This window comes from Fundulus heteroclitus, chromosome 4 (assembly GCF_011125445.2).
Source record: "Fundulus heteroclitus isolate FHET01 chromosome 4, MU-UCD_Fhet_4.1, whole genome shotgun sequence".
In the NCBI taxonomy this organism is placed as follows: domain Eukaryota; kingdom Metazoa; phylum Chordata; class Actinopteri; order Cyprinodontiformes; family Fundulidae; genus Fundulus; species Fundulus heteroclitus.
The window spans coordinates 6,072,313-6,095,022 of record NC_046364.1 but is presented as its reverse complement, the minus strand read 5'-3'; the positions used below and the strand labels follow the sequence as shown (position 1 = coordinate 6,095,022).

The following is a 22,710-nucleotide window of genomic DNA, read 5'->3' as shown; positions in this document are numbered from 1 at the left end:
TCTAGTCTAAGTCTAAGTCTAAGTGTCTAAGTCTAAGTCTAAGTCTAAATGAACGCCTCATGTGAACACCAATAGCTCAAATATCAGGAAAAAGAACTAAAACATCAGCGCTCCAGCACTAGATCACACAGTAAGACTGGATGCAGTCCAGCACATGCCTGCGATATTCAGGTCACTGCCAGTGTTCCCAAAAGGTCGAGGGTTAGCATAGCCGAGGGTGACGAGGGCTGCTTCATCAGCACCACAGGGATGAGGAGGAGGAGGAGGAGGAGAAGAGAAAGGACAGAGGGGAGAAAGTCATGTAAAGTAGGTCAGTGAGAAAATGTGATTAGCCACAAAAACAAACGTCAAACTCGTCCCGCGTCCGGAGACACCGGCCCCCTGTATCTTCTCCTCGCACTGCGGCCAGATTCGTCTCAGAGCGACGTCACGCTCACTGGACAGGTTGGCAGGCGTGCACAAACACAGACGGAGAGACAGCTCCTTCTCCCCGCTGCCTTACATGGTGTGAGAGCGATCCCTCCTGCCATCGCAGTCCTTTTCGTGTGTGCTTGCTGCGCACATCCAACGTTTCCCAAAGTCAACCGAACAGTCGCCCCGACGTCCCGCTATGCCTCCCCGCCTGGACAGCGCCGTCACAGCCTGCCTGGCTTCCTTTCAGGAAATCACTGAAACAACCGTTACGTAGCATTTTCCCCCAATTCTAAACACGTTACAGTTTTAGTCCTGGCCCGATTATATTAAGCACATTGAGTCAGAGATGGCAAAGTAAAGCATAACAATGAAAATGCACCATTATCACATCTTTTAATTTGCCTTTCTTATTCGGGTAATCACCAATAAACTGTGAGAAAAATGACGGAGTAGAGTGAATAAAACCTAGCAGGTGTGGATGGTGTTGACGCAGTTGTCCTGACCTGAGGGTTTCCAGCTGCCTCCGACTCCGGAGCATTTCTTGGGGGTCTTGAGGACACCTGCTGGCCCGCCGAGGGGATATGGTTCTTGAGAGGCGCTGAAGGCAGAGCTAAAGCTGACGGTCTGCTGGGGGCCTGGGGGATGGGAAGGGCACTGTGGACTGGTTTGGGTTTAGGGAGTCCTGACTTCATCTTTGAGGCCACCAGGATGGCTGGCATCTTCTCCCCCAGTCCCCAAACGACCAAAAGACACCCCCCCCTTCCACTGTCCTCCCGGCTGTCGGCACAAATTTCTGCTAACTCACTTCGGCGCGGGGTTGCCAGAAGGAAGAAGCACAGGGGTGCACCTGATGGATGTCTTGATTAAGGTGCAATTTGTCAGCGTCTGGATCTCTGCAGAGAAGTACCGGAGCCTTGCAAACATGCAGTGCGGGGGTTTAAACCTCAAATCCCCACATGTTTCCCATTATCAAGCAGCTTCAGCACACATAGTGGAGTAAATGTCCAAGGATTTCTGTAAAATGGAGGGAATCTGTCAGGATGCCAGGAAATAAATCCCAATTCCCACCTTGAGGAATTCCCAGCTGCCCGGTGGCAGCGAACAAGACCCCTTCCTTCCCCTCGCCTCTAGTTCAGAGTGAGAATCAGCAATCAGCCAAAGGATCCCCCAGGAAGCCAAGCAGTCCCCCTTCACCCGAGCCTTGTGAATAACAAGATTGCTTCTGGAGAGCAGAAGGGAGGACGGTAGTTTCTTCAGGGAGACGAGAGCAGAAAAAAAAAGATGCAGAAAGGCAGCAGCGATGCAGCGACTGTTGGCTCCGGCGACTGCTCCGCTTGTGACAGCGCAGCCTGAAAACACAGCAGCCTCCGCTCCGCTGCACTCTCTCCCTCTCTGCTCAGCAGCAGGTGTGGCTTAGATCAGACGGACATATGTGGAGACAGGCTCAACACACACCGGTGGCGTCCTCACCAGCCTGCCGCTCTTATCCCGTTCGGCTCAGCTCCTCTCGCACAATTAACCGTTTATCCTCAACCACAGTCTTAAAAACACTGCTTGAATTTACCACTTTGCCAGCAGGAGCTATTTTATTTTTTTTTAAATACATAACATAGGGTAAATAAGTGCTTATGTGTCATATCCTTTGACCAGATTTGTAATTTTCTGACACTAATATGGTTTAAAGCAAAGATTATGTTTGAAAAAACAAAGAAAAAGTTTAACAGCTCTAATGTAGTCTCATGAATGATGACATTAAGGGAGGGATTTTTTTTAAAAAAAACTATTATATGAGCTGTTATAAAAACTGGTAGCCTGAAACTGGCAGACTTACTTCTGGGTATTTCCATCCTGTTCTTTCCTCATTAAGAGGCACCTTTTTCAACATAGGAAACTGGCCAATTAGAGGATTGTTGGTCTGGATTGTTGGATTGTTGGTGTTAGGTCAGCCTGACTCCCAGCAGGATAGGAAAAGTTCAAATTGAAAAAAGAAAAAGGAGGAAATAGAGAACAGAGAAAATAAATTACCTGCCCATGTTAACCATCAACAGAGAGACCGCAAATTTGCAACGCAATATCCGTGTATTTTGATCTGAATGCATAAGGCAGATTGAAATCTTCTGGCCTTTCACAGCGACCCACCTGATAGGATAAAATGTAGATGCCATTTTCATCCTGCATGCACAAAGTCGAGTGTCAAGAAATTTACAAATTAAGTCCAGCAAAATCGACAAACCCAAACCAATAAATAATAGTGTTTAAAACCACCATATATTAGATTCAATTAAATTGTATTTATATAGCGCCAATTTATGAAACATGTCATCTCAAGGCACAGGTCCAAAGTCAGACTCCATCAGATCCTCCAGGTTGGTGAGAAAGTTTCCTCTCTAAGGAAACCCAGCAGGTTGCATCAAGTCTCTCCAAGCAGCATTCACTCCTCCTGAAAGAGCGTAGAGCCACAGTGGACAGTCGTCTGCATTGTTGATGGCTTTGCAGCAATCCCTCATACTGAGCATGCATGAAGCGACAGTGGAGAGATGATTTTAAATGTTCACAAAGAATGAAAAAAATGTTTCATGCTGTCTTAAGAGGGTAGTATAATAAAAAATTTTTAAATGCATAATGTTCTACAATTCTTAGGAAAACTCTATGTTTAGTGTTTTTTTTTTTTTTTTGCTATGTTTAATAATAATTAGTTATCGATGTTTATTATGAATTGTTCTTTCTGACTGTATGTAAACTGATAGAATCTTAAAAAATTTATAAAACTATTGTGATAACTATAAAGCCAGAACTTACTGGAGGGACTATACCTCCTGTCTGGTCTGGGAACATCTTGGGATCCCCCAGAATGAGCCAGAGGATCTCTGGTGCTCCGTCCTGGACCTGTTGCTCCATGAAGATAAGCTCTGATAAGTCGAGGATGATGGATAGATGGGTACTTCTTATTAGGAATCCAAGACTTTCTATTTCTCTGGGTATAAACACAGAGAGACCACTTGTAAGTAGTCTAAACGTTTCTCTAGCCGACACGGACACTGGAGACAAAAATCTGACGATAGAGAACTGCAGCAAATATGGGCAACTTAGGGTGACCAGGTTTCTATAGAGAACAGACACAGCAACACCCTGACAGGTTGGTGGGCGTTTCCTCTTCCTATTTTAAACTCACTTTTTTTTTATTTAACTCAAAGTTCACCTTACAATTTTATTGTTCCATTTTTAAACACTCTTTAAATAAACTTCATGTCTGCTGTTTGGCTCTATGCAAAAAACCACAGTAACAATTGTCTCCCATCACTATCTGCATGGGTTGTTGTGTTGTTTCTGCTCAACGCCTTCCTACAGGCTCAGCTAAGAGCCTTACAGTAATTTACTCTGCGATCGCTGTTTACGCATAATGACAGAGGAGCCATCTCAAACTCAGCAGCTGCCTACAAGAAACAATCCAAACCAAAACCAATTAGGAGAAATTACCAGCGTCAGCGGCACGAGAAAGTGGAACTCCCTAAACCAAGCTGGTCTCTTGTGTTTTATGGTGCAGAATGAGGAAATCTTTTCGGTCCGTCTTTTCTGTAGCTGTTAGATTTTACACATTTAAACAACCAAGTGTCACGACTTCATGGAAGAAGGAGGAATCCAGGGGAGGACATGTTTAGTATGGTAATCTTAATCCTGTTACGATAATCCCAAATTATGCTAATGCCAATGTCTGATTATGGTTAAGTGCCACATATTTAGAAACATAAGGGTTTGAGGATCCAAATAAATCAAACCATCCATCAAGTTCTTTCCAAAGCAGTAACATAAATTTTTAAAAAAAAAACTGTAAATTCTTCTTCTCAATGGGATAACTTTTCAATGTTCCTGTTTAAGACGAAGCTACTAACTATATTGAATGCCTGCACGCTTAGGTAAAGGGTTGAAAACTAAAAAAGCAACGGTGCCGCCCCGATTCCAAACACCCATATGGCGACAACACCCCACAGCAGAGTTCTTTGAAACCTATAGGAAAATACATTAACTCCACCCTGGCTGCCTCGAATGTCATTCTCTCATTTAGTGGAAAAAAAAAAAAACTAAATCATACGTAGCATAGCTAGGGAAATTTCCATTATTTTCCTTCCCCTGTGATGATAAACATATGTCAGACCCACGTGGATCACAGAGCGGCACGTCGCAGAGTGGAGGGGAAAAGAAAGCAGTCAAATATGATTTATGTTGCAACCTTTGAAGATACCTGATGAGAGTCCAGTGGAGTCTAATAATAGAGCTTGTTTGGCAGTAAATGGGCGGTATTGACAGTAATAAGTAGGACACCCACCGCTGTGCTCTGCTGTATGTTTATACTGTATTCCTTCAAAGAATAATAAACATTCATGTGGGGTAGATGGGGAGCGTTTCAGTGAGCTGCAGTCAGATTCATGTCAACGCAGATTATATAGGAACCCTATAGGCAGCAGCTTAAATATGCATGTCTGCCAGTGCAGCTGGATCTGCACCGGTGTTTTCTGAGACCTGTCGAATGCACAGTGTTTAAAAAAAAATGGTGTGGCGTGTAGTGATGAAATACAGTCTAGGAAAACCTTGTTTTGAACGAAAGTATGCATTATCATCAGATAACTGTGGTCTTTACTAAAGAATGCAATATGTGGAAACACTACGACTGCAAATGTTGATCCCCCCCCCACCCCGCTATTTACTTTGAAAAACCGAAACGTTAATTTTGCTGAGACGGAACTTTATCAAACTAATGTTCAAAATTTAACTCCGGTCCAGACCATCAGGCCTAATTTGCAAAATTATTGTTATTTTCCGTTTGCAACTCTGGTTCCCATGAAGGTGTTAACTTTTACAAACACAAAGTGAGGAGTTTATAAGACTGTATTTTTTATTTGCTTCAATAAATTACAAACTATGATACTTCTACCCAGAATTTTAGGTATTGATTATAGTCACACTTATTAGGTTTTTTTTAATTTTTCCCCACATCTGTTTAATTTTCTACTGGACATAAAACTCCAGTGTCTAGAAACTAGGGCTGGACGATAATTCATAACAATATATATTGATCGATAGACGTATATCGATGATAGAAAAAAAGGTCAATAAAAAGTTCAATAGAATAACAATTTTACTTCTTTTTGCGTTCTAGCAATATAGGTTAATATTAAAGTCATTACATCCTCCCGACCAATCACAACGCAGACCCAGGGACCAAGCTCCGCCCCCTTCAAAGAGTTCAGGGCGCACATGTTCTTTTTTCTTCTTTAAATACTGGCAGTTTTGGTAAAAATTTGGTTGAATAAAGATTTGAGTTTGAATTCAGTGTTTGTATCTGTATCTAAAAATAGGTTCCTAAGCAACAGCATAATATGGTCAGGGCTGCACTTAAAATATATGTTTGGGAATTTGTTGATAATGATCAATATTGATCAATATGATTTCTGAGATCTAATATTTCAGGAGGCTCAGAAGCCGAGCACAGAATGTTTTTATTTGAGAAAAACGCTATATCTATATAAATAAGGTTTATGCACACTAGGAAAGCAGCTTGAACAGTGTTCAGCCAGACCAGGGTATGAAAGCGTCAGGCGTGCACGTGTCAAAACACTTCAAGATCAATTTGATACAACTTGTTGGTTATTTTTAACCTCCGAGGCTGGAATCACATTCATCTGGTCAAAATAGGCGTGAGATTAAAATGGATTCGGTTTGCTGGCATCGACCTTCGTCCATCATCTTCATTCCAAGTGCTATTCAGGAGGCAGCATTTCAGTGTTTGTGCATCACAAATGAAACCGTTGGACGCACACACTGGCACATTTGGTTCGCTGATTGTTTCCATCAGCAGAGTCAGCAGAGCAGAACCGGGCTCTCGCCGACACGAGCGCCGTTAACTGGAGCAACGGGCTGACATTCCCACGGTGATGCCACAGGATGGCCGAATTGACCTGCACACCCCACGCCTCGCCCCAGCCTGCCCGTGCACATCGACACACGGGTGAAACCTTTGGTGGTAATGAATGGTGGCAGTTCTTTAAGGCGGCATTACCGCGGGGAGAGAGAAAAAAAGCTGAGGCCATGAGGCCCAGCAGCGCTTTGGCATGACTGCACCAACGCTAAGTAACACATCACGCAGTCAAAGGACAAACACACAAATAACAGTGTAGACTCTACTCACTGTGCCCATTTATAACACATGCATCTTAAGGGAATGTCCTTAGTCAGCTAAAATAAGGGCAGATTTCTGTTTGTGAAACCCGAAACCGGATGGAGATAAAGATGAAAAGGAAAAGAGTCAAGTGTCAGAAGGGTGCATCCATCAGATCGAGGCCCGACGAGTAGATTTGGGCCTCAGTGTCTCTCCAGCAGCACCACATGTGGGGTGTGTTTGAGCAGCCCTGTGGATGCATGTGTAGCATCTAAATGGGTGTTTGGGGCAGCATGAGGTATCCTGTCATCATCCTGTCAAATGTCACCAACAAAGGCCATCACTCCATCTGAGTTCCTGCTCAGGCGGAGCATCGAACAGACACACAAACACGAGGCACAAGACGGACACAACCTGAATGGTTCCAATTTGGGTCTAAACTACACGTCCCTCACACACAGACACTGAACTCACTGCAAAAACAGAACTAAAAATATGTAAAATCGTCTTGAAATGTGTGTATTTGTCCTTGATTTGAGCAGGTAAATAAGATTATCTGCCAATGGAATGAGTAGTTTTACCCCTAAAATAAGATAATTAGATATACTGCACTTGAAATAAGTTGATGGAGATGAGTTCTTGCTATTTTAAGTGCAAAAATCTTATTCCATTGGGAGATCATCTTGTTTACCAACTTAAATAAAGTACAAATACACTCATTTCAAGAAAATTGTAACTTATTTTTAATTTAGTTAAGTCTGATTTTGCAGAGAAGAAAGCCCAACAGAGACTGGACTTCCTCTGAACAGGACATCGTGGTCATCTTCTACACTGGCATCCTTATTTCTTTTTGTGCACATCAATTCAGTCTGTGATTTAGCTCATCCACAAAACAGGACTGGTCCAAACTACAACGAACAAATTAGGTCTGCAGAGAGGATCATCGGTCCCGACCTCCCCTCCATCCAGGACTTGTACCACACTCTGGAAAAAAATTATTTAGACGTTTACCTTCAGGTTGGTGCTGCAGAGCGCTGTTTACAAAAGCCAGCTGCCACAGAAACCGTTTTATTCCCCCAGGCGGTCAGTCTGCTGAACACTTAAGAGTCAGAGTGCCCAGATCAATAGCATGCATGTTTGCACCGATCCGACCACGTCTTCCTCTTTTTGTAAACACACTGCGTAAGCATATTCCCCATCAACACCTTGATACCGAAACTATCTTCACTTAGACCAAAGTGGAACCAAAGTCAAACTGCTTGCTTTCACAAAGTTGGTGATCAAAGCTACTTTGGATGTTTTAGATCACAATCCTTTAGAAAGGCCCAGTTACAGTTGAGGTTTTTTGGTAAAGTCGATCACATTTTCATTCAAAATTGTAATTTCAGGCACTCTTACAAGGTTCATCAGAAAAAAAAAAGGTCCACAGAGGACAACAGGTGCTTTTCCACATACGTTAGTGGCAAAACCCACGTTTATTACTGAAATCTTAATCATATTTCATCTGGACAAAGGACATTTTCACTAAAGGTGTTACTAGCGACCAACAGAATACATATTTGTTCACCGGCAACTAATAGACACTACAGTCTTATTTAGTAGTGGCTCTGATAAGTTAAGTGAGGCACAAAAACTAAACCCCTATTAGCAGCAACTCATTCTTTTGTGATGCATACAACCTGACTTTGAAATTTGAAATTAAACTGATAAATTAGCATAAACCAGAATACTAGAACATCCATTTTATGTGGGCTAAATGTAATTTATTCATAAATTTATAAATAAAGGCTCACTCATGTTGTTCATTTATTGAACAGAAAAGATTCACATCAATCCTTCAATGAGCTAGCAAGGCCAACCAACACTAGATTAATATTTGCTTTTAGCTTCCATTTTCCTCTTTTGTTTCAATTTTGCCACATTTTATTCCAACTTTTTTATACCTTTTTTTATTTTGTTTTTATTTTTTAAGGTTTTAATCATGTAAATCACTTTGCATTGACTTGAACTATAATTTGCTATACAAATAAATTTGCCTCGTCTTGATGGTCGCACACTATCCAGCAGAACGTAAACGTAATGTGTGCATTTCCAGCGTTTTATTGGTAGATCCGAGCTTGGGGCCACAGTATTTGTGCCACACAGCTGTCTACAGAGAGCGTGTTGGCCATGCGCACTGAGATTTCAGATGTTCGTTATTTAAACAAACCTTGGTAGGTCGGCCCCAATATCAAGGCACCTCAAGAGGATTTAGCCTACTGAGTTTGTCAGTTTTCTGGCAGACTTAGACATATAGACACAAATGTTTCTAACAGAATTTTATTGGTAAGGGAATCTGTCTTTTTGACAGTATTACTCTATAAAGGACGATCATGTCCCGCTGATTATTGCGAACATAGCGACATCTGACGCCACAGGTTCTACTCATGCTCTCTTTATGTACGTACATAGGTCCGGCTGTTTCTGATGTCGTCAAGGGTCTCTGTCCACATCCTTTCTTTGTATTTATTGAGCTGGGATTAATGTTGAAGGCAGTTTAGTCAGCTTCTGAATTCAGTGGAAATAACAATCTGGCAATAGTTGAGGAAATCTTAACATACATTGTCAGAAAAAGAAATTAAAGAAGACGCCACAGTAAACTGAGGCGGTCATCGTAGCATGTTGATGGAGAAGTAGAAGCATTTCTGTCATCATTGCCCTCATCATCTTCGCTCCTTACCAGCCTGATGCATTGTTCTGTCTCAAGCCTCAGACAACTCCTTAGATCTCACCAAAGTATTCAGTCTCACTTAGAAAACCTCAAGCACACTAAACTAAACTCCTGAGCTTCAAACGAGGCAAACCTCCTTCAAAATCCTGAGGAAAAATGTCTGAATAAAGTGCAACCTTTTAAGTGCTGTTTGCATTGACATTATTCATATGTCCAAATACGCTGTTGAAGAGAATCCTGTTTCTTCACATATCTGCATGTTTACGGTGCAGTATTGAAAGCCTCCAAGATAAAGCGTTTCCTTTGAGCACTACCTTTTTTTTTTGTTCTCATCTGAGGATGACAACAACACGTGAAAGTCCCAGCTCAGCCGCACGAAATCTACATGACCTGGTTTGAGATCAAAAACACGAGCCAACACACACTCAGGCGGAGAGTTAAAGCAAGACAGAGGAGACAGCGGAGACAGCGGCACCCAAACAACAGTCTCACTCCAGTAAACTGGGCCGACAAATAAGGAAACCAAGGAGAAGCCGCTGCAGCCACGGCTCCGAGGGGTGTGCGTGTCCTGAAGACCTACTTTACATCCGAGGTAGAACGCTCTGGGGGTGGAAGAAATTCAGCGAAAGGAGATATAATAAACCATGTCGTCATATAATTTCTGGTCTGCGAAATTAGCCAGCACTAACTAAGCTTCCAGCGCTCGTTTAGGGCCCATTAACTGAAGGCGGAGTTCCATGTGAACGCATTATGTTCGACATGTTTTCGCGTTCCCCTGAAATTAATTAAGCAGCTGAGACTTCTAGCAGCCCTGTACCCGATGTCATCTGTCGTGTTTTCGGTTTTCACCATCACCTCAGTCAACAAAGGAGGTGGTAGTAAATATTTTATGACTTAGGGTGAAAGAAAGGACAACAACCCTTCCTGGTGGTGGGGAATGCTCCTATCATCTATCTAATGTCAATGAGTCAATATTGGCAGGTCTGACCTCCTGTATGCCTCTCTGTGCTCAGGAAATGTCCGGCTCAGAAGACCCCGCCGTACCTAAACATCTCAGACGTCGTATCCTACCTGAGAGCATGTGACATTCAACTGCAGCAGCCTTTGCTCCTTGGTGGTCATGGTCAATATAGGTTGAGATTAAAATGGCACCTTGTAACAGTGCTGCAATAAAATGTAACATAAGCCCCAGGCTTTAATAGCAATTACCCCCCAACGGCCGTAACAATAAGCCATTTACTGCTTTTTCCCCTTCAGAGAGAAGGTATGACATAGTAGAGAGACAGACCAGACCAAAAGTTACAAGACACAAAGCGAAACCGAGAACATACGGCGGATTGAGCCTCAGAAGGTGCTAGTGATAATAAAAGGAAAGGAGAAAAGACCCACGATGGCAAATCAATGTTTTAAACTTTGATTTGATGAATAATAACAACTAGAAAATAATTTAAATGTAGAAAAAAGGGAATCTTCCCATATAGGATGTTAATACTTGACTTGAATCAGTAATAATAGTCCATATTATTTTGGCAGAATAGCTCAATGAGAGGCTAAATATGAGACAATATTGTTTAAATGTGCAACAAGTGTTTAGACTGTAGACTTTAATACACAATACAATGACTCATAAAATGATTCATGTGACATAATTCCCTTTGCACCTCTATAATAAAGGATTGCACTTCTTCCTTCCTATCCGGTGGCTCTGGTATAAAGGTTAAGATTTACGCTACAGCCAAGAACGACACGTGGACCTTGGTGGTTTGTCTGTCCTCCAGCGGCCTAACGCCACAAAACCATGCGGACACCCCAGGATAACCTAAGCCGGTGTAACTACACGCTTTATCAAAAAGGAACGTTTCAGGTCTAGTCTTATAAATAGACAGGGTGTGTGCCTCAAAGACAAAAACTAGACGGGTAGTTTAACATCGGGAGAAAAACATGTCGAAAGTAAGTCAGGTTTATTTTGTTCTGACATGACCCAAAGTCATCTAAAACAAATTCACTTTCAGGCACATTTTGTAGTCATTACAAGGATTTCTACAGCAGATATGAACAGATTGTTATGAGCCACTAATAGCTCACAGTTCTAAATGCACTCCTTCGCTTTAGCAGCCGGCTGTGGCTTACTTACCGGCTCACTTTCACCGCTGATTAAATGGAACTTGAGTCTGAGTGTTACACTCGAGTCTCCGTCTTTAACTATTTTATTTTCATTGCTGGAGTGCTCTACATAAAACTGGGTGTTCAAGGCAATCAAACGAAAATATGGTTGAGAGTTGTGCATTAAGTGTTTTCAACGTAAATATATTGATATAATAACAATATATTCAGAAAATATATATATAAAGAAAATAAGCATGAAATACAAACAAAGCAGCAGTTCACTTTAGATTCAGTTCAAATTTTGAGGTTTCACAGCTCAATACAAAGGTTTGTGTCCTTTCAGAATTTCAGTTCAGTTTGTTCCAGCTTCATTTCATATCATCTAATGGAAAATCAATCCATACGATCCAGATTCGCACATCAACTTTTCCCCCCTTTCACAATGCAGCAGTGGGAGGTTTCCAGCACCTTGCCATCAGATGGACAGATAATGACAGCAGCAGGTGATGGAACAGCTCTAAAAATCAAAGGCAGCACAAAAAAAAAAAAAAAAACCTGACCAAGGAATAGATGATTCAAGGATAAGGTTGGAAGAATTGCCAGGTTACAAGTCGCAATCAAGTTGCAAAAACTAGAATAGTCTATCGTGGAGTCAGTGACAGAGCAGTGGTTCAATATTCAAGCAGTTTGTTCCCAACAACGATCAGACGCTACAGCGAGGAGCAGCCATGGATGGATGGATGGATGGATGGATGGATGGATGGATGGATGGATGGATGGATGGATGGATGGATGGATGGATGGATCAATCTTTGCTATGCTGGACTAAATGCCACTTTTGAAAGATGGTTTTCCACTCTAAAGAAATCCTATAATCACTCTTTCTAGTTCAGTGTGCACAATAATATCGGAAGGGACTGTCATAAATGTAATTTTTGTTAACCTCTCACTTTGCATGTCAATAATACATTCAGCATGTTGCATCTGCAGCGTGACCACAGGAGAAACCCACCGGCCACAGATGACGGTCCCAACGAGTTTCAGAGCAGTTTTAATGAAAGATGAGAAACAGAGACGTGAGAAAAATGCGTCTTCTTTGCAACAGGTATCATTTTTATACTTAAAAGGACTGCAAATTACATTATTTCCTAATATATTGTAGTTCTGATACTAAATGCAGGCTGAAAAAATTCCCCAAGGATGAATCAGCAGACCCCCAACTGTTCACAGCTGGTGAGAAGATAGCTGTACGCAGGTTTCCTCCATCTTTTCTCCAAAAATATCTTTAAAAAAGCAAAAAAAATTGTTTTTGACAGGACTGGTAACTTACACGCCTTTGGGTAGATCGCAGCAAACCTCCCTAAAGCTACTTCCTGACATTTGCGCCCCACTTTTTGCAGAATAACAGGCAGCTGCATAGATTATCATACAGCTGCTGATTATCTGGGCATGCTTTGAGGAGCAAACTGGCCTAAAAATCTGCATAACATGGCATTTCTTAACATCAATGTGCACATGTTCTGATGGTTTTCTCTGTGGTGCATAAACCTCTGGACATCGTGTTCCCACGCTGGGAACGTTGTTTCTTATCCAAAACAATCCTCTTCACAGAGAAGCTGGAGCATCTGAGGAAAAGTGATGCTATCTAAAGACGACAGACTGCACAGTAATGGATTACAGAGAAACAAAATGAAAATGCAAATTGAACAAAGTTCGAGTTTATTTAAGGTAATTGTTTCCACTGATGCATTATTTATGTACCGAAGGCTACTTGAAGAGTCAGAGGGTGGAGGAGGAAAGCAACATTTATTGCAGCATGGCTGTAATCTACGTGCATACTCTCACTTCAGCTTTCTATTATGATCTTTAAGAAACTGCATAATTCATCATCTTCCCACAGCATCTATAGCAAATATGTTTATGCATTTGTTTAGCTTCCCATGCTCTCTAGCCTTGAAAGGTTTTCAGAAACATTCAGCTCAGATGTTCCAGATGTAAACTGTTAAATATTCAGCGGCTCTAACGTGCAATGTGAGCATTCTGTTAAACTGCAATAAAACCTGAAGAGATACCACACCCAAAATCTGCCTAATAATAAACACTTGTCTACCCACAGGCATGAAATCAGCGTTAAACACATAAGCAGCAGCGTTCAGTTCAGTTAAAGTAAGCTTCAGCTATGGCTGTTATTTTCAATTTTAAGATTCCATATTTCTCCCTGATGCAGACGTTAATTCAATTACATTTTATTTATATAGCGCCAATTCATGATATGTGTCATCTCAAGGCTCTTTCCAAAGTCAGACTCCATCAGATCCTCCAGGTTGGTCAGAAAGTTTCAGGTTGCATCAAGTCTCTCCAAGCAGCATTCACTCCTCCTGAAAGAGCGTAGAGCCACAGTGGACAGTCGTCTGCATTGTTGATGGCTTTGCAGCAATCCCTCATACTGAGCATGCATGAAGCGACAGTGGAGAGGAAAACTCCCCTTTAACAGGGAGGAGAACCTCCAGCAGAACCAGAACCAGGCTCAGTGTGAACGCTCATCTGCCTCCACCCACTGGGGCTTAGAGAAGACAGAGCAGAGACACAGAAAGCACAGAAGCTCACATTGATCAGGAGTACTTTCTATGTTAGATGGTAATAGAGGATGATCTGCCTCCCCTGATGATGTCACAGCTAACAGGACGCCAGTCCAGGTGTACCTTCTATGAAGAGATAAATGAAAGAACAATGAAAGAACAACAAAAACTTAAAAGTTTAAATAACAACAAACAATGCAAATTGGAGAACAGTAGGAGAAATCAGCAGAGTGAGAGAAATAGACCCTGATGTCCTCCAGTAGCCTAAGCCTATAGCAGCATAACTACAGCGGGTAGCTCAGGGTAACATGAGCCACTCTGACTAGAAGCTTTGTCAGAAAACAACCCACAACTCATACCTGCTGCAGTATTTGGATGTGTACAGATTTATACACTATGGAGCACCTTGGCTATATCAAAAAATACTTAAACGGGTAATGTTGCCTTATACTAAAGAGAAAATTCTCATGAAAGGAGTATTTTAAGAAGACAACAACCAAAAAGACCAGTGAGGGAGCAGCATCACTATGTTATGTAGCGCCCAACCCAATCCCCAAACCTTAATCCAACAGAAAACCTTTGGGCTGATATGAAAACAACAGTTTCTAAGACCTAAACCAATGCAGGGGTATTATGGGATGCCGTTCAAGCCTCCTGGGCTGTAACACTTCACAGCTTAAGAAGTTGGTGGACTCCATGCAGCTATGACGACATGGTTAGGTAATTTACCAGAAAACGTTATCTTCGAGCATTTTTCTGTTTACACACTAGCTGTTGGAGTTGAAAAATGCAGAGTCTGCTATTTTCTGAGCATCCAAATAATGCTTTTTCCTCACATCCAGTAGAGTGACAGTAGTTTATATAGATCATCATCATAATAATAATAATTATAATTGAACTTTATTGATCTCACAATGGAGAAATTCACTTCTGCATCTTAACCCATCCCCTTGGGGAGCAGTGGGCTGCCACTGTGCAGCGCCTGGGGAGCAATTGGGGGTTAAGGGTCTTGCTCAGGGACCCAGAATGGCAGCTTGTGAGAGTTGAACTCAGAACCTCTGGGACCGAAGATCTGTGCTCTAACCACTAGGCCATCTGTTGATCATCTTTGGTTCAAACTCTAAAATATTTAGACTTGCCAACCCCATACTGGGTTATTCTACTCAAATTACAGCTTCTTTAAAACACAGTCTGAGATTCATGACATTTTTATATATTTAATACATTGAAGAGTCGCGTTGATTACAGATTCTCTAAAACGTGGGATTTGTGAAAACCTCCTGTATATTTGTGAAAAAAGAGAAGTTGTAGTTTTACCAAAAGTATCACTAGAATCTCTTCATATTTATTATAGAATCTCTTCCCATTTATTACTCATGAATTCTGGCGTCTTGTCTCATAAACTGAATATGTTTCCCTCCCATATTGTTAACGACCCCATGCTGCTCTCACTGAAACGGAGGTAAGCTGTTATTTCCGCACTGATAGGGTGTCTTCTGTGTTTCCGATGAATGATACAGAAATAAAAACTTAAATGAAGCCTTGCGTATATAATTCACGGCGTACTGTGGCTCGAAATCTTTAAATTGTGTTCTGTGAGAATGCAACCGTGGGAGGGAAAGAGTGATTTAACCTTCTGTGCAGTTGGCTCAGAATCAAGCAGCAATGCAGAGAGCAAGAGTTCAGGACAGCCGTGAAGTGAGACGAGATGCTCTGGCGTTAAGTGCAATTCTTACTTTTTTTTTTTTTTTACCAAACAATGCGAGCTCCATACTTCACGACTCTGCTTTCCTCTCACCTCTGAACAGCATCTGCACGAGCTGGCTCATTCTGCCGCTGCACAGAGGTGCGTTTTCATATTCAGCCGCACGACGCGCGCAGAAATTTTAAGATTCAACCCGCAGCGCCCACACTTGCTGTGTTTAACTCTCCATCTGGCATACATATGCAAGCTTCTGTGGAGATGCACGGCTTTTATCCAAAAGTCCCATTCAGCTGAATCTAAAGCCACGGCACTGCAGAGGAATCGGCTTGGGACGCTGAAACAAGCATGCCAGAATATATATAAAAAATAAAAAAAACATTCCTTACCTGAAGCAAGAAGGTCAGACCGTCACACAGGAAGGTTGCAAAAAAAAAGAAAAGAAAAGCACTTGTTAGTAAATGGAGAATATAAAAGCAGCATTTTTAATTGAATACAGTGTCTTTCCGATGTACTCCTATCCCTTGAATTTATTTTACATTTTATAACACTAAAGCCACAATTTCTAGAGTATTTTATTGAGATTTTATGTGACAGATCAACACATTATACATGGCCTGCTATTGTTTTTCAAAGGTGTGTTTTGTAAAGCATATGCCCCCCCCCCAACCAGTTGGCTTCAGAAATCACCCAATTATCAAGTAGAAACCACCTGTGTGTGCAACACATCAAATAAATTTTAATCTTTTATATCAAACAATTTCATTCCTATTATTTCAATAAATGTTTCAACTCAAATAGAGATGACAGAAATATATTTTACTGACCCATGTTCTCATACATATATTAAGCTACTTCATGATTTAGAAACAAGCGAGACATAAAACAACAAATACGCATACCATATTTTTCGGACTATAAGGCGCACTTAAAATCCTTAAATTTTCTTTGAAATTGAAGATGCGTCTTTTCTATGATCACCGTTGTGCTTACTGACTCATTTTATGTGGTACAATGGGCTCAAAAATCTGTTAAAATATGTAAATACGACTTTGGTTAGCAACAAAGCCGCTCCGCTCAATGGATATTCGGAGCATTACGGTACACTGTGTCACTGATAGGACCCCTGAGCTGTCTACCAGACTGCCTGACTGTAATGTCTAACTAGAAGTGCATTAATGAAAGGCAGGAGTAAGTGCAAGCAACAATAAACCTAGTAAGATAATTCAATGCTAAAGTTAAGTTTATTTTGGCCTTATGTTAGAAACAGGGCAGTGTAGTCCAGCTACTCTGTCCTCCCAACAGAGACGGATAGAGGGCTGCGGACGTGAAGGGGTGATATTACACATTTAGAATATTTAGTGAGCCTTATAATCGGGTGCGCCATATGGTCCAAAAAAATACGGTACATTGCAAAACTCCAGAGAAATTCCTGATGTTGCACGATAAAGTCCTGAACATGAGCTACCAGTCAAGGCTTTGCACTCACCTTCTCATTCAATGAGAGTCCTATTTAGAAAAAGCTAAAATATCCAAGATGTTATGAGTTATTTCACAATTCTGTGTTTCATACATAACTGCATACTTTTGATACATGGTTTTGATGTCTTCACTATGCATCTACAAAGTCATAAAAACAAGGAAAAGCCATTTAATGACAACAGCGAGTCCAAACTTTTGACTGGGAGTGTGTGCAAGAAGAAAGCGTGAGAAACTTTACTCGTAAATAAGGTGTCTTTTGGCTGTTAACCGGGTAAAATCTGCAGGGGAACCACCCATCATGTTTATAGTCCACTTCTGCCTGCAGGGAGCCTGAGCTGAAATATCCTGCCAAGTGCTGCCCACTCAGTTCTCCTCCTTTACTCACTGCTTCCATTCAGTCGGCAATGCTGTTTGCAGGGTGATGTAAAACCAATAAAGGCCTGTTTTACAGCATGCAAATCCTAAATAAAAGTAAAGAAGACACACAACTACTTTAACTGAGATTTATGTGATCCTTTTACCCAGAGGCTTAAAGGAAGAGGTGACAAGTTGCGGGATTACAGTTTTACAGCAAAGTTCCTTAAGGGCAAAAAGGAAATGAACATAACCACCAACGATAAATAACAAATAGACGCCCCAATATAAGCCAACTGCTTATGGAGAAAGGAAATTAAGCTAAAGGCCTCATTTCCTGCCTCCAGGCTTTGATGGAATCTAAAGGGTTACAAACTCAAGTTTATGAAATCTTGTAAAAACGCAAAACTTTGAAAGCAAAACTGATAGATGTTCAAAGCCAAACAGCTTGGGGAAAGGAAACGCACCAAGTCCAAACCGCAAAGGAACACCAGTTATGGGCTCTAATTTGGCAGAGGTTGGAAGCAATGTTTCTAATAAGCTCTTAGCACCAGAACTGCGGCTGGCATGATATAAAAATGGGAGGGAAAAAAAACACAATGTTCTGCAAACAATGTGTAAACACAAAGTGCAGATTTAGTTTTGTTCTGTTAAGGGTGCAAAATGCTTTAAGGTTGCCGCAGTTCGCTGACAGCTCAGGTAGAAACGTATCAACAAAAATAGGAATTTCAGCGTCAGCGTTTAGAAGACAACTTCCAAACTTTAACGAATAGAGGGCAAGAAAAAAAAAAGAAATGCTTGTGATTAGAAGGAAGTGACGGAGAATAGATCCCAATACTGCTATTTCATGTTTTCATATAAAAATATACAGTAAATTTCTCACTCCGCTGCATCTATGGCATCAGAATGTCACCCGTCAACACAGAACGTCTTTTGTTCTGCTTGAGATTTTGTGCAACTGCACAGGCTTGGGTTGGTTATCAGTGCAGAGGGTTAGGAGGATTTAAAAAGTTTCCTTTTCTAAAAAGATCTGCCACACCTCCCTTTAATGAGAAGCCAGGATGGATGGATGGAGCTTAGCCAGTGCAGCGCCGCATCCTCCCTACTGGTTGCTGCCCACTGCCTGTCAGCAGGCTGAATGAGAGCTTTTCCTCACTTAAAAGTGACAAATTCAGCTAATGAATTGCCAGCTATCTCTGTTTATGTAAACAAAAAATGTTAGGCAGCAAGCTACACTAATTAACCAGCCACTGACTTATGTTACAAAAGGAGAATGGAAAAAAAGTTGTAAAAATATGAAAAAAAAGCATATAACAACTAAACGTGCCAGGTGTTCAAACTACTTTTTTGTTTTAAATAAAATATGATGATGATGATGATGATGATGATGATGATGATATACATTTAAATTATTTTAAATACCATCATTGTGTGATGCCACATTATTCAAGTCTGTCAAATCAAACACATTTCACATTTTCCTTAAAAGAAGCTTTTCTGTTGAACAATACTTTTTTTAAAGAAGCTAAGATGACCTTTTATGTTTTTTTAAAAAAAAAAAAAAAAGAATGACTCACAACACTTATTACTCTGGTCTAACATTTCCGATGTTCATGTCCTACTTTTTAGATAACTTGCCATTGGTTGGTTCAAGATTGGGTACTATTAAACGTAACCATCATATCCAATAAATTAGACCAGCTGCTCTGATAGGACTTGTTTGTCAGATTAAAAGTTCCTTAGGCCGACACTTCTGTATTAAAGAAAAGCAACTTTATTGCCATTATGTAATTTTCATATCTAAGAAATTAGATGTGGTGTCATTAATTGTAGGTGGAAAATCATCATGATTAACAGAAATATAGGCTTGAAAACATCACTCTGTGTATAAATCTATATAATCTATTTTGTTAGTGAATTTATTTACTGAAATAAATTAACTTTTCAATGCAATTTTAAAGGTGCATATCATCAAATGCAAAATGTGGCATTTAAGAGCTGAACACTTTTATTAGTAAGATATGACTTTGCTGATTTACAAATAAGATTACAAATATTGAATTATCTCAACATGAAAGCAGATTGTTGCATATAAAAAATTAAGTCCTGCATAATTCACATTCAGATCTTAATGACATTGTCTTTGACTATACATTTCAGCCAAAGTCAAACCAACTTGCTGACTGTTGAGCTAACCAGTTTTTTTTTTTTTTTTTTTTTTGTCCAACAGATGCTGCTTTCTGAGCACCTCTATTGTTTCTGACAGTAGCAATCTGGAGATCAGATTAGGAGACGTGCTCTGTATCAGCGAGCAATCCCTTAAAGAGCTTAGGGAGAGGGAGCAGCCTGTCTCCAGCAGTGTGCGGGGTCAGGGAATCACCCGCTTCACGTCTCCCGCTATCTGCTCCGAGGTAATCCTGTTGTCTGCAGAGAATCACGGCCAAACCGAAAGCAAACACCGAGCCCCGGTCTGGTGGCAAAGGCCAAAGAGAGGGAAGAGGAACCACAAAGGATGAAAGTGCTCATCTTTGTGTTGGGAAGAAGGGGGCAAATGATTCTGCAAGACTGAGTTGGAGAGACACGCTCAAGGGCACCGACTGGCCTTGAATGGAAGCTTCCTTTTTTGCTCTTATAGAAAATTACGACAGCTTAAAACCTGCAAAAATAGGCGTTGTACGTTGTCCTCAAGGTTACAACTTATGCTGTGCTTCATATCTCATATTTATCCATTATTGAAAGTACAGTCAATGAACCACAAACTATTGACTGTAAGTAAAGCAGTAGACTGGGAGTAATGTGTCAATGGTCTGCCAGCATCCTTTCATTACATTTACACACTACAGTGTCATTCAACATCGATAAAGAGTATTTTATTCTATATACAATAGAAAGCAGCTATTTGCGTACACTGTATAAGTTGCTTTTAAAACTGTACCACATATTTTTGGAATCTTCTACCAGCTTCTTGCCACAGTTTTTCAGAATTTTGTCCCATTTCTCCCCACAGAATCAGCTTTTATCGCTAAGTTAGCGCACAAAAACAAAGAATGTGACTTTGGTTCAGCTTTGCTGGCAATAAAGACTTTTTTGTAAACATAAAAAGGGAAATTAAAAAAAAAAATGTAAATAATAGATACATGTTTTTACACACGAGGACCCCACGTCTGAACTGGGGCAAATTAGCATGTTATCAAAAAGGGTAACCTTGCCTGCAAGACGAATTCTCGCGGTATTTGTGCGTTCACAAACACACAAGAATCCATCTTGTTCCGCTCCGGGTTCAACCGTTTGTGTCCGGAGCCAAAAAACAGCCAATCACGTTGCAGTATTGAGGTTTAAGGCGGGACATACCGGTGCGACGAAAGCAAGAGCTGCTGTGTGCACGGCCGAACCAAAATAAACATGGCTGCCGCAGCGCAGGAGGTCGCACGCGTAGCTGCTTCTATCACATCTGCTTGGTAAGAATTCACAATTTCTTCTTTGAAAGAAGAAGAGCAAGAAATGCCTTGATTAGTTTAGCTTTTTGTGGTTTTTAGTGACACCAGCTGCTTAAGTTTTCATTTGATACCGTGATTGGCTAAAACCAACCTTAGGTAGGCGGGCACTACGTGTCGCTTCGCCCAATCAGCTCAGAATGTTCTGCTGAATGTCCCTCCTTTCCCCAAATGGATTCAGTGGAAGCAGACCCAGACTGATAATGTGCAGAACCAGAGAGCTGCACATTATCAATCTGGCTGGCCAGGTTACAACTCTGAGTGTTAAGGTGATGTCTGGGGCCTGTAGGGTGTTTTGGTTTTGTTCTGGGCTTCATAGGCACATTTCACACGAAACATTGTGATGTTGGCACAGCGCATGTCTCCTTCCTGAACAGCATGGCGATTGGATATCACGGCCCTGTTTATATGTGTTTATTGCTGTTGGAACATTCGGACGTGGCACCCACAGTCAGGCAATTGTACACAAGGGTGAACCTAATTTGTGCGAGTTCTCTTATATCTTGGCTGAATTTCTTTTGATTTTGCCATTATGTCACAAAAGAAAGCTGCATTTGCAGATGTTGAATTAATTTAGCTTAACTGTTGTAGATTTAACTTTTAGAAGAGCCTTACAATCACTGCAACGCAACATCTGCAAAGTAGTCTTGGTGTATGTAATATTTTAACTTTGAAGAAATAATTTTAGAAAGATGGGCTCCTTATCCCTGTATTTAGAAAATAGAAACAATTGTGTTAATTATACCTGAATAAAATTAGGAATGTTTAGTCCGACTATCATATTAGACAGCGGAAAAATGTTGCATATGTTTTTTCTAAAATGGGTATGCAAATATCTGGCTTCTTCTGTAGGTGGTATATACTTGTTAAAAACTAAAAGCATAAAAAGTATATAATTATGAAACAAACTACAAGTCTACATATTTTCTGTTTTTTTTTTTGTTTTGTTTTTTTAAACTGTAATTTATTTTCCACAAATCTAATACACAGGAGTGCAGCTAACTAGACATGAACTTTTTCTCATTTAGTCTTATTGCTATTTTTAAGATTTTTGGAAAAAAAAGAAAAATATATTGGAGATATGCATCAAACTAAATAAAGGTTTTGATAGAAAAACTATTTAAATATCATTCATTAAGGTATTTTTATGCTAATGTATATAGCGAGTGTTCTTTACTCCAAGGGATTTTTGCATTAATCTGAGATTAATGTGATGATTGAGCTCCCACATCACAGTAACAAATATACACAACATAAAATATTAAAGCTGTGCTAATTCTTCTGTGTGATGCTGGGTTCCCTTGGTCTGTCTTTACCCTTGGCACGATTACTCGACTGTGACAAATAAAGAGGGCCGGGACGCACCTTTTCATCACTGCCCACCATTCCACGGCACATGACCGCTGTGACGGCTAGAGAGAAATCACCCAGACGCCTGAGTTGATGCAGATGCTCCTTTAAGCAAAACTCAAACACTCCTACAAGGTAATTTTTATGGCTGCTACCTTGGGCAGGTGTTCTTTATAAAATAAATGTCAGTCTTAATGGCTCTTCCTGGTTAAATGAAGGTAAATGAATAAATAATATCATTGTTTCTCCAAAAAAAAAAACAAAAAAAAAAACAGAGAAAATGTTTAGAGTTGGCCACAGGGATGGTGTGACGGAAAGAGAGAGAGATGAGTTAAAAACAAGGATGAAGAAGAGGAGGGTGGGCC

The 22,710-nt window shown here is 40.7% G+C and overlaps 1 protein-coding gene across 11 annotated transcripts in view; it reads right to left on the bottom strand.

The window, feature by feature from the left end:
• Window positions 1–22,710, bottom strand: part of nav2a (neuron navigator 2a) — a 252,802-nt gene that overhangs the window by 108,818 nt on the left and 121,274 nt on the right. For 6 of the 11 annotated variants that reach the window (XM_021320593.2, XM_036135961.1, XM_036135963.1 and 3 more), the window contains exon 1: window positions 918–1,803. The exons of 1 other annotated variant lie outside the window; for it this stretch is intronic. In XM_021320593.2, the coding sequence (XP_021176268.2) occupies window positions 918–1,133 (216 nt within the window). In that variant the 5' untranslated portion in view covers window positions 1,134–1,803. Of the gene's footprint in view, window positions 1–917; window positions 1,804–22,710 lie in introns of those variants that run through there. 4 more of the 11 variants (XM_036135964.1, XM_036135965.1, XM_021320596.2 and 1 more) reach the window with 1 other exon arrangement.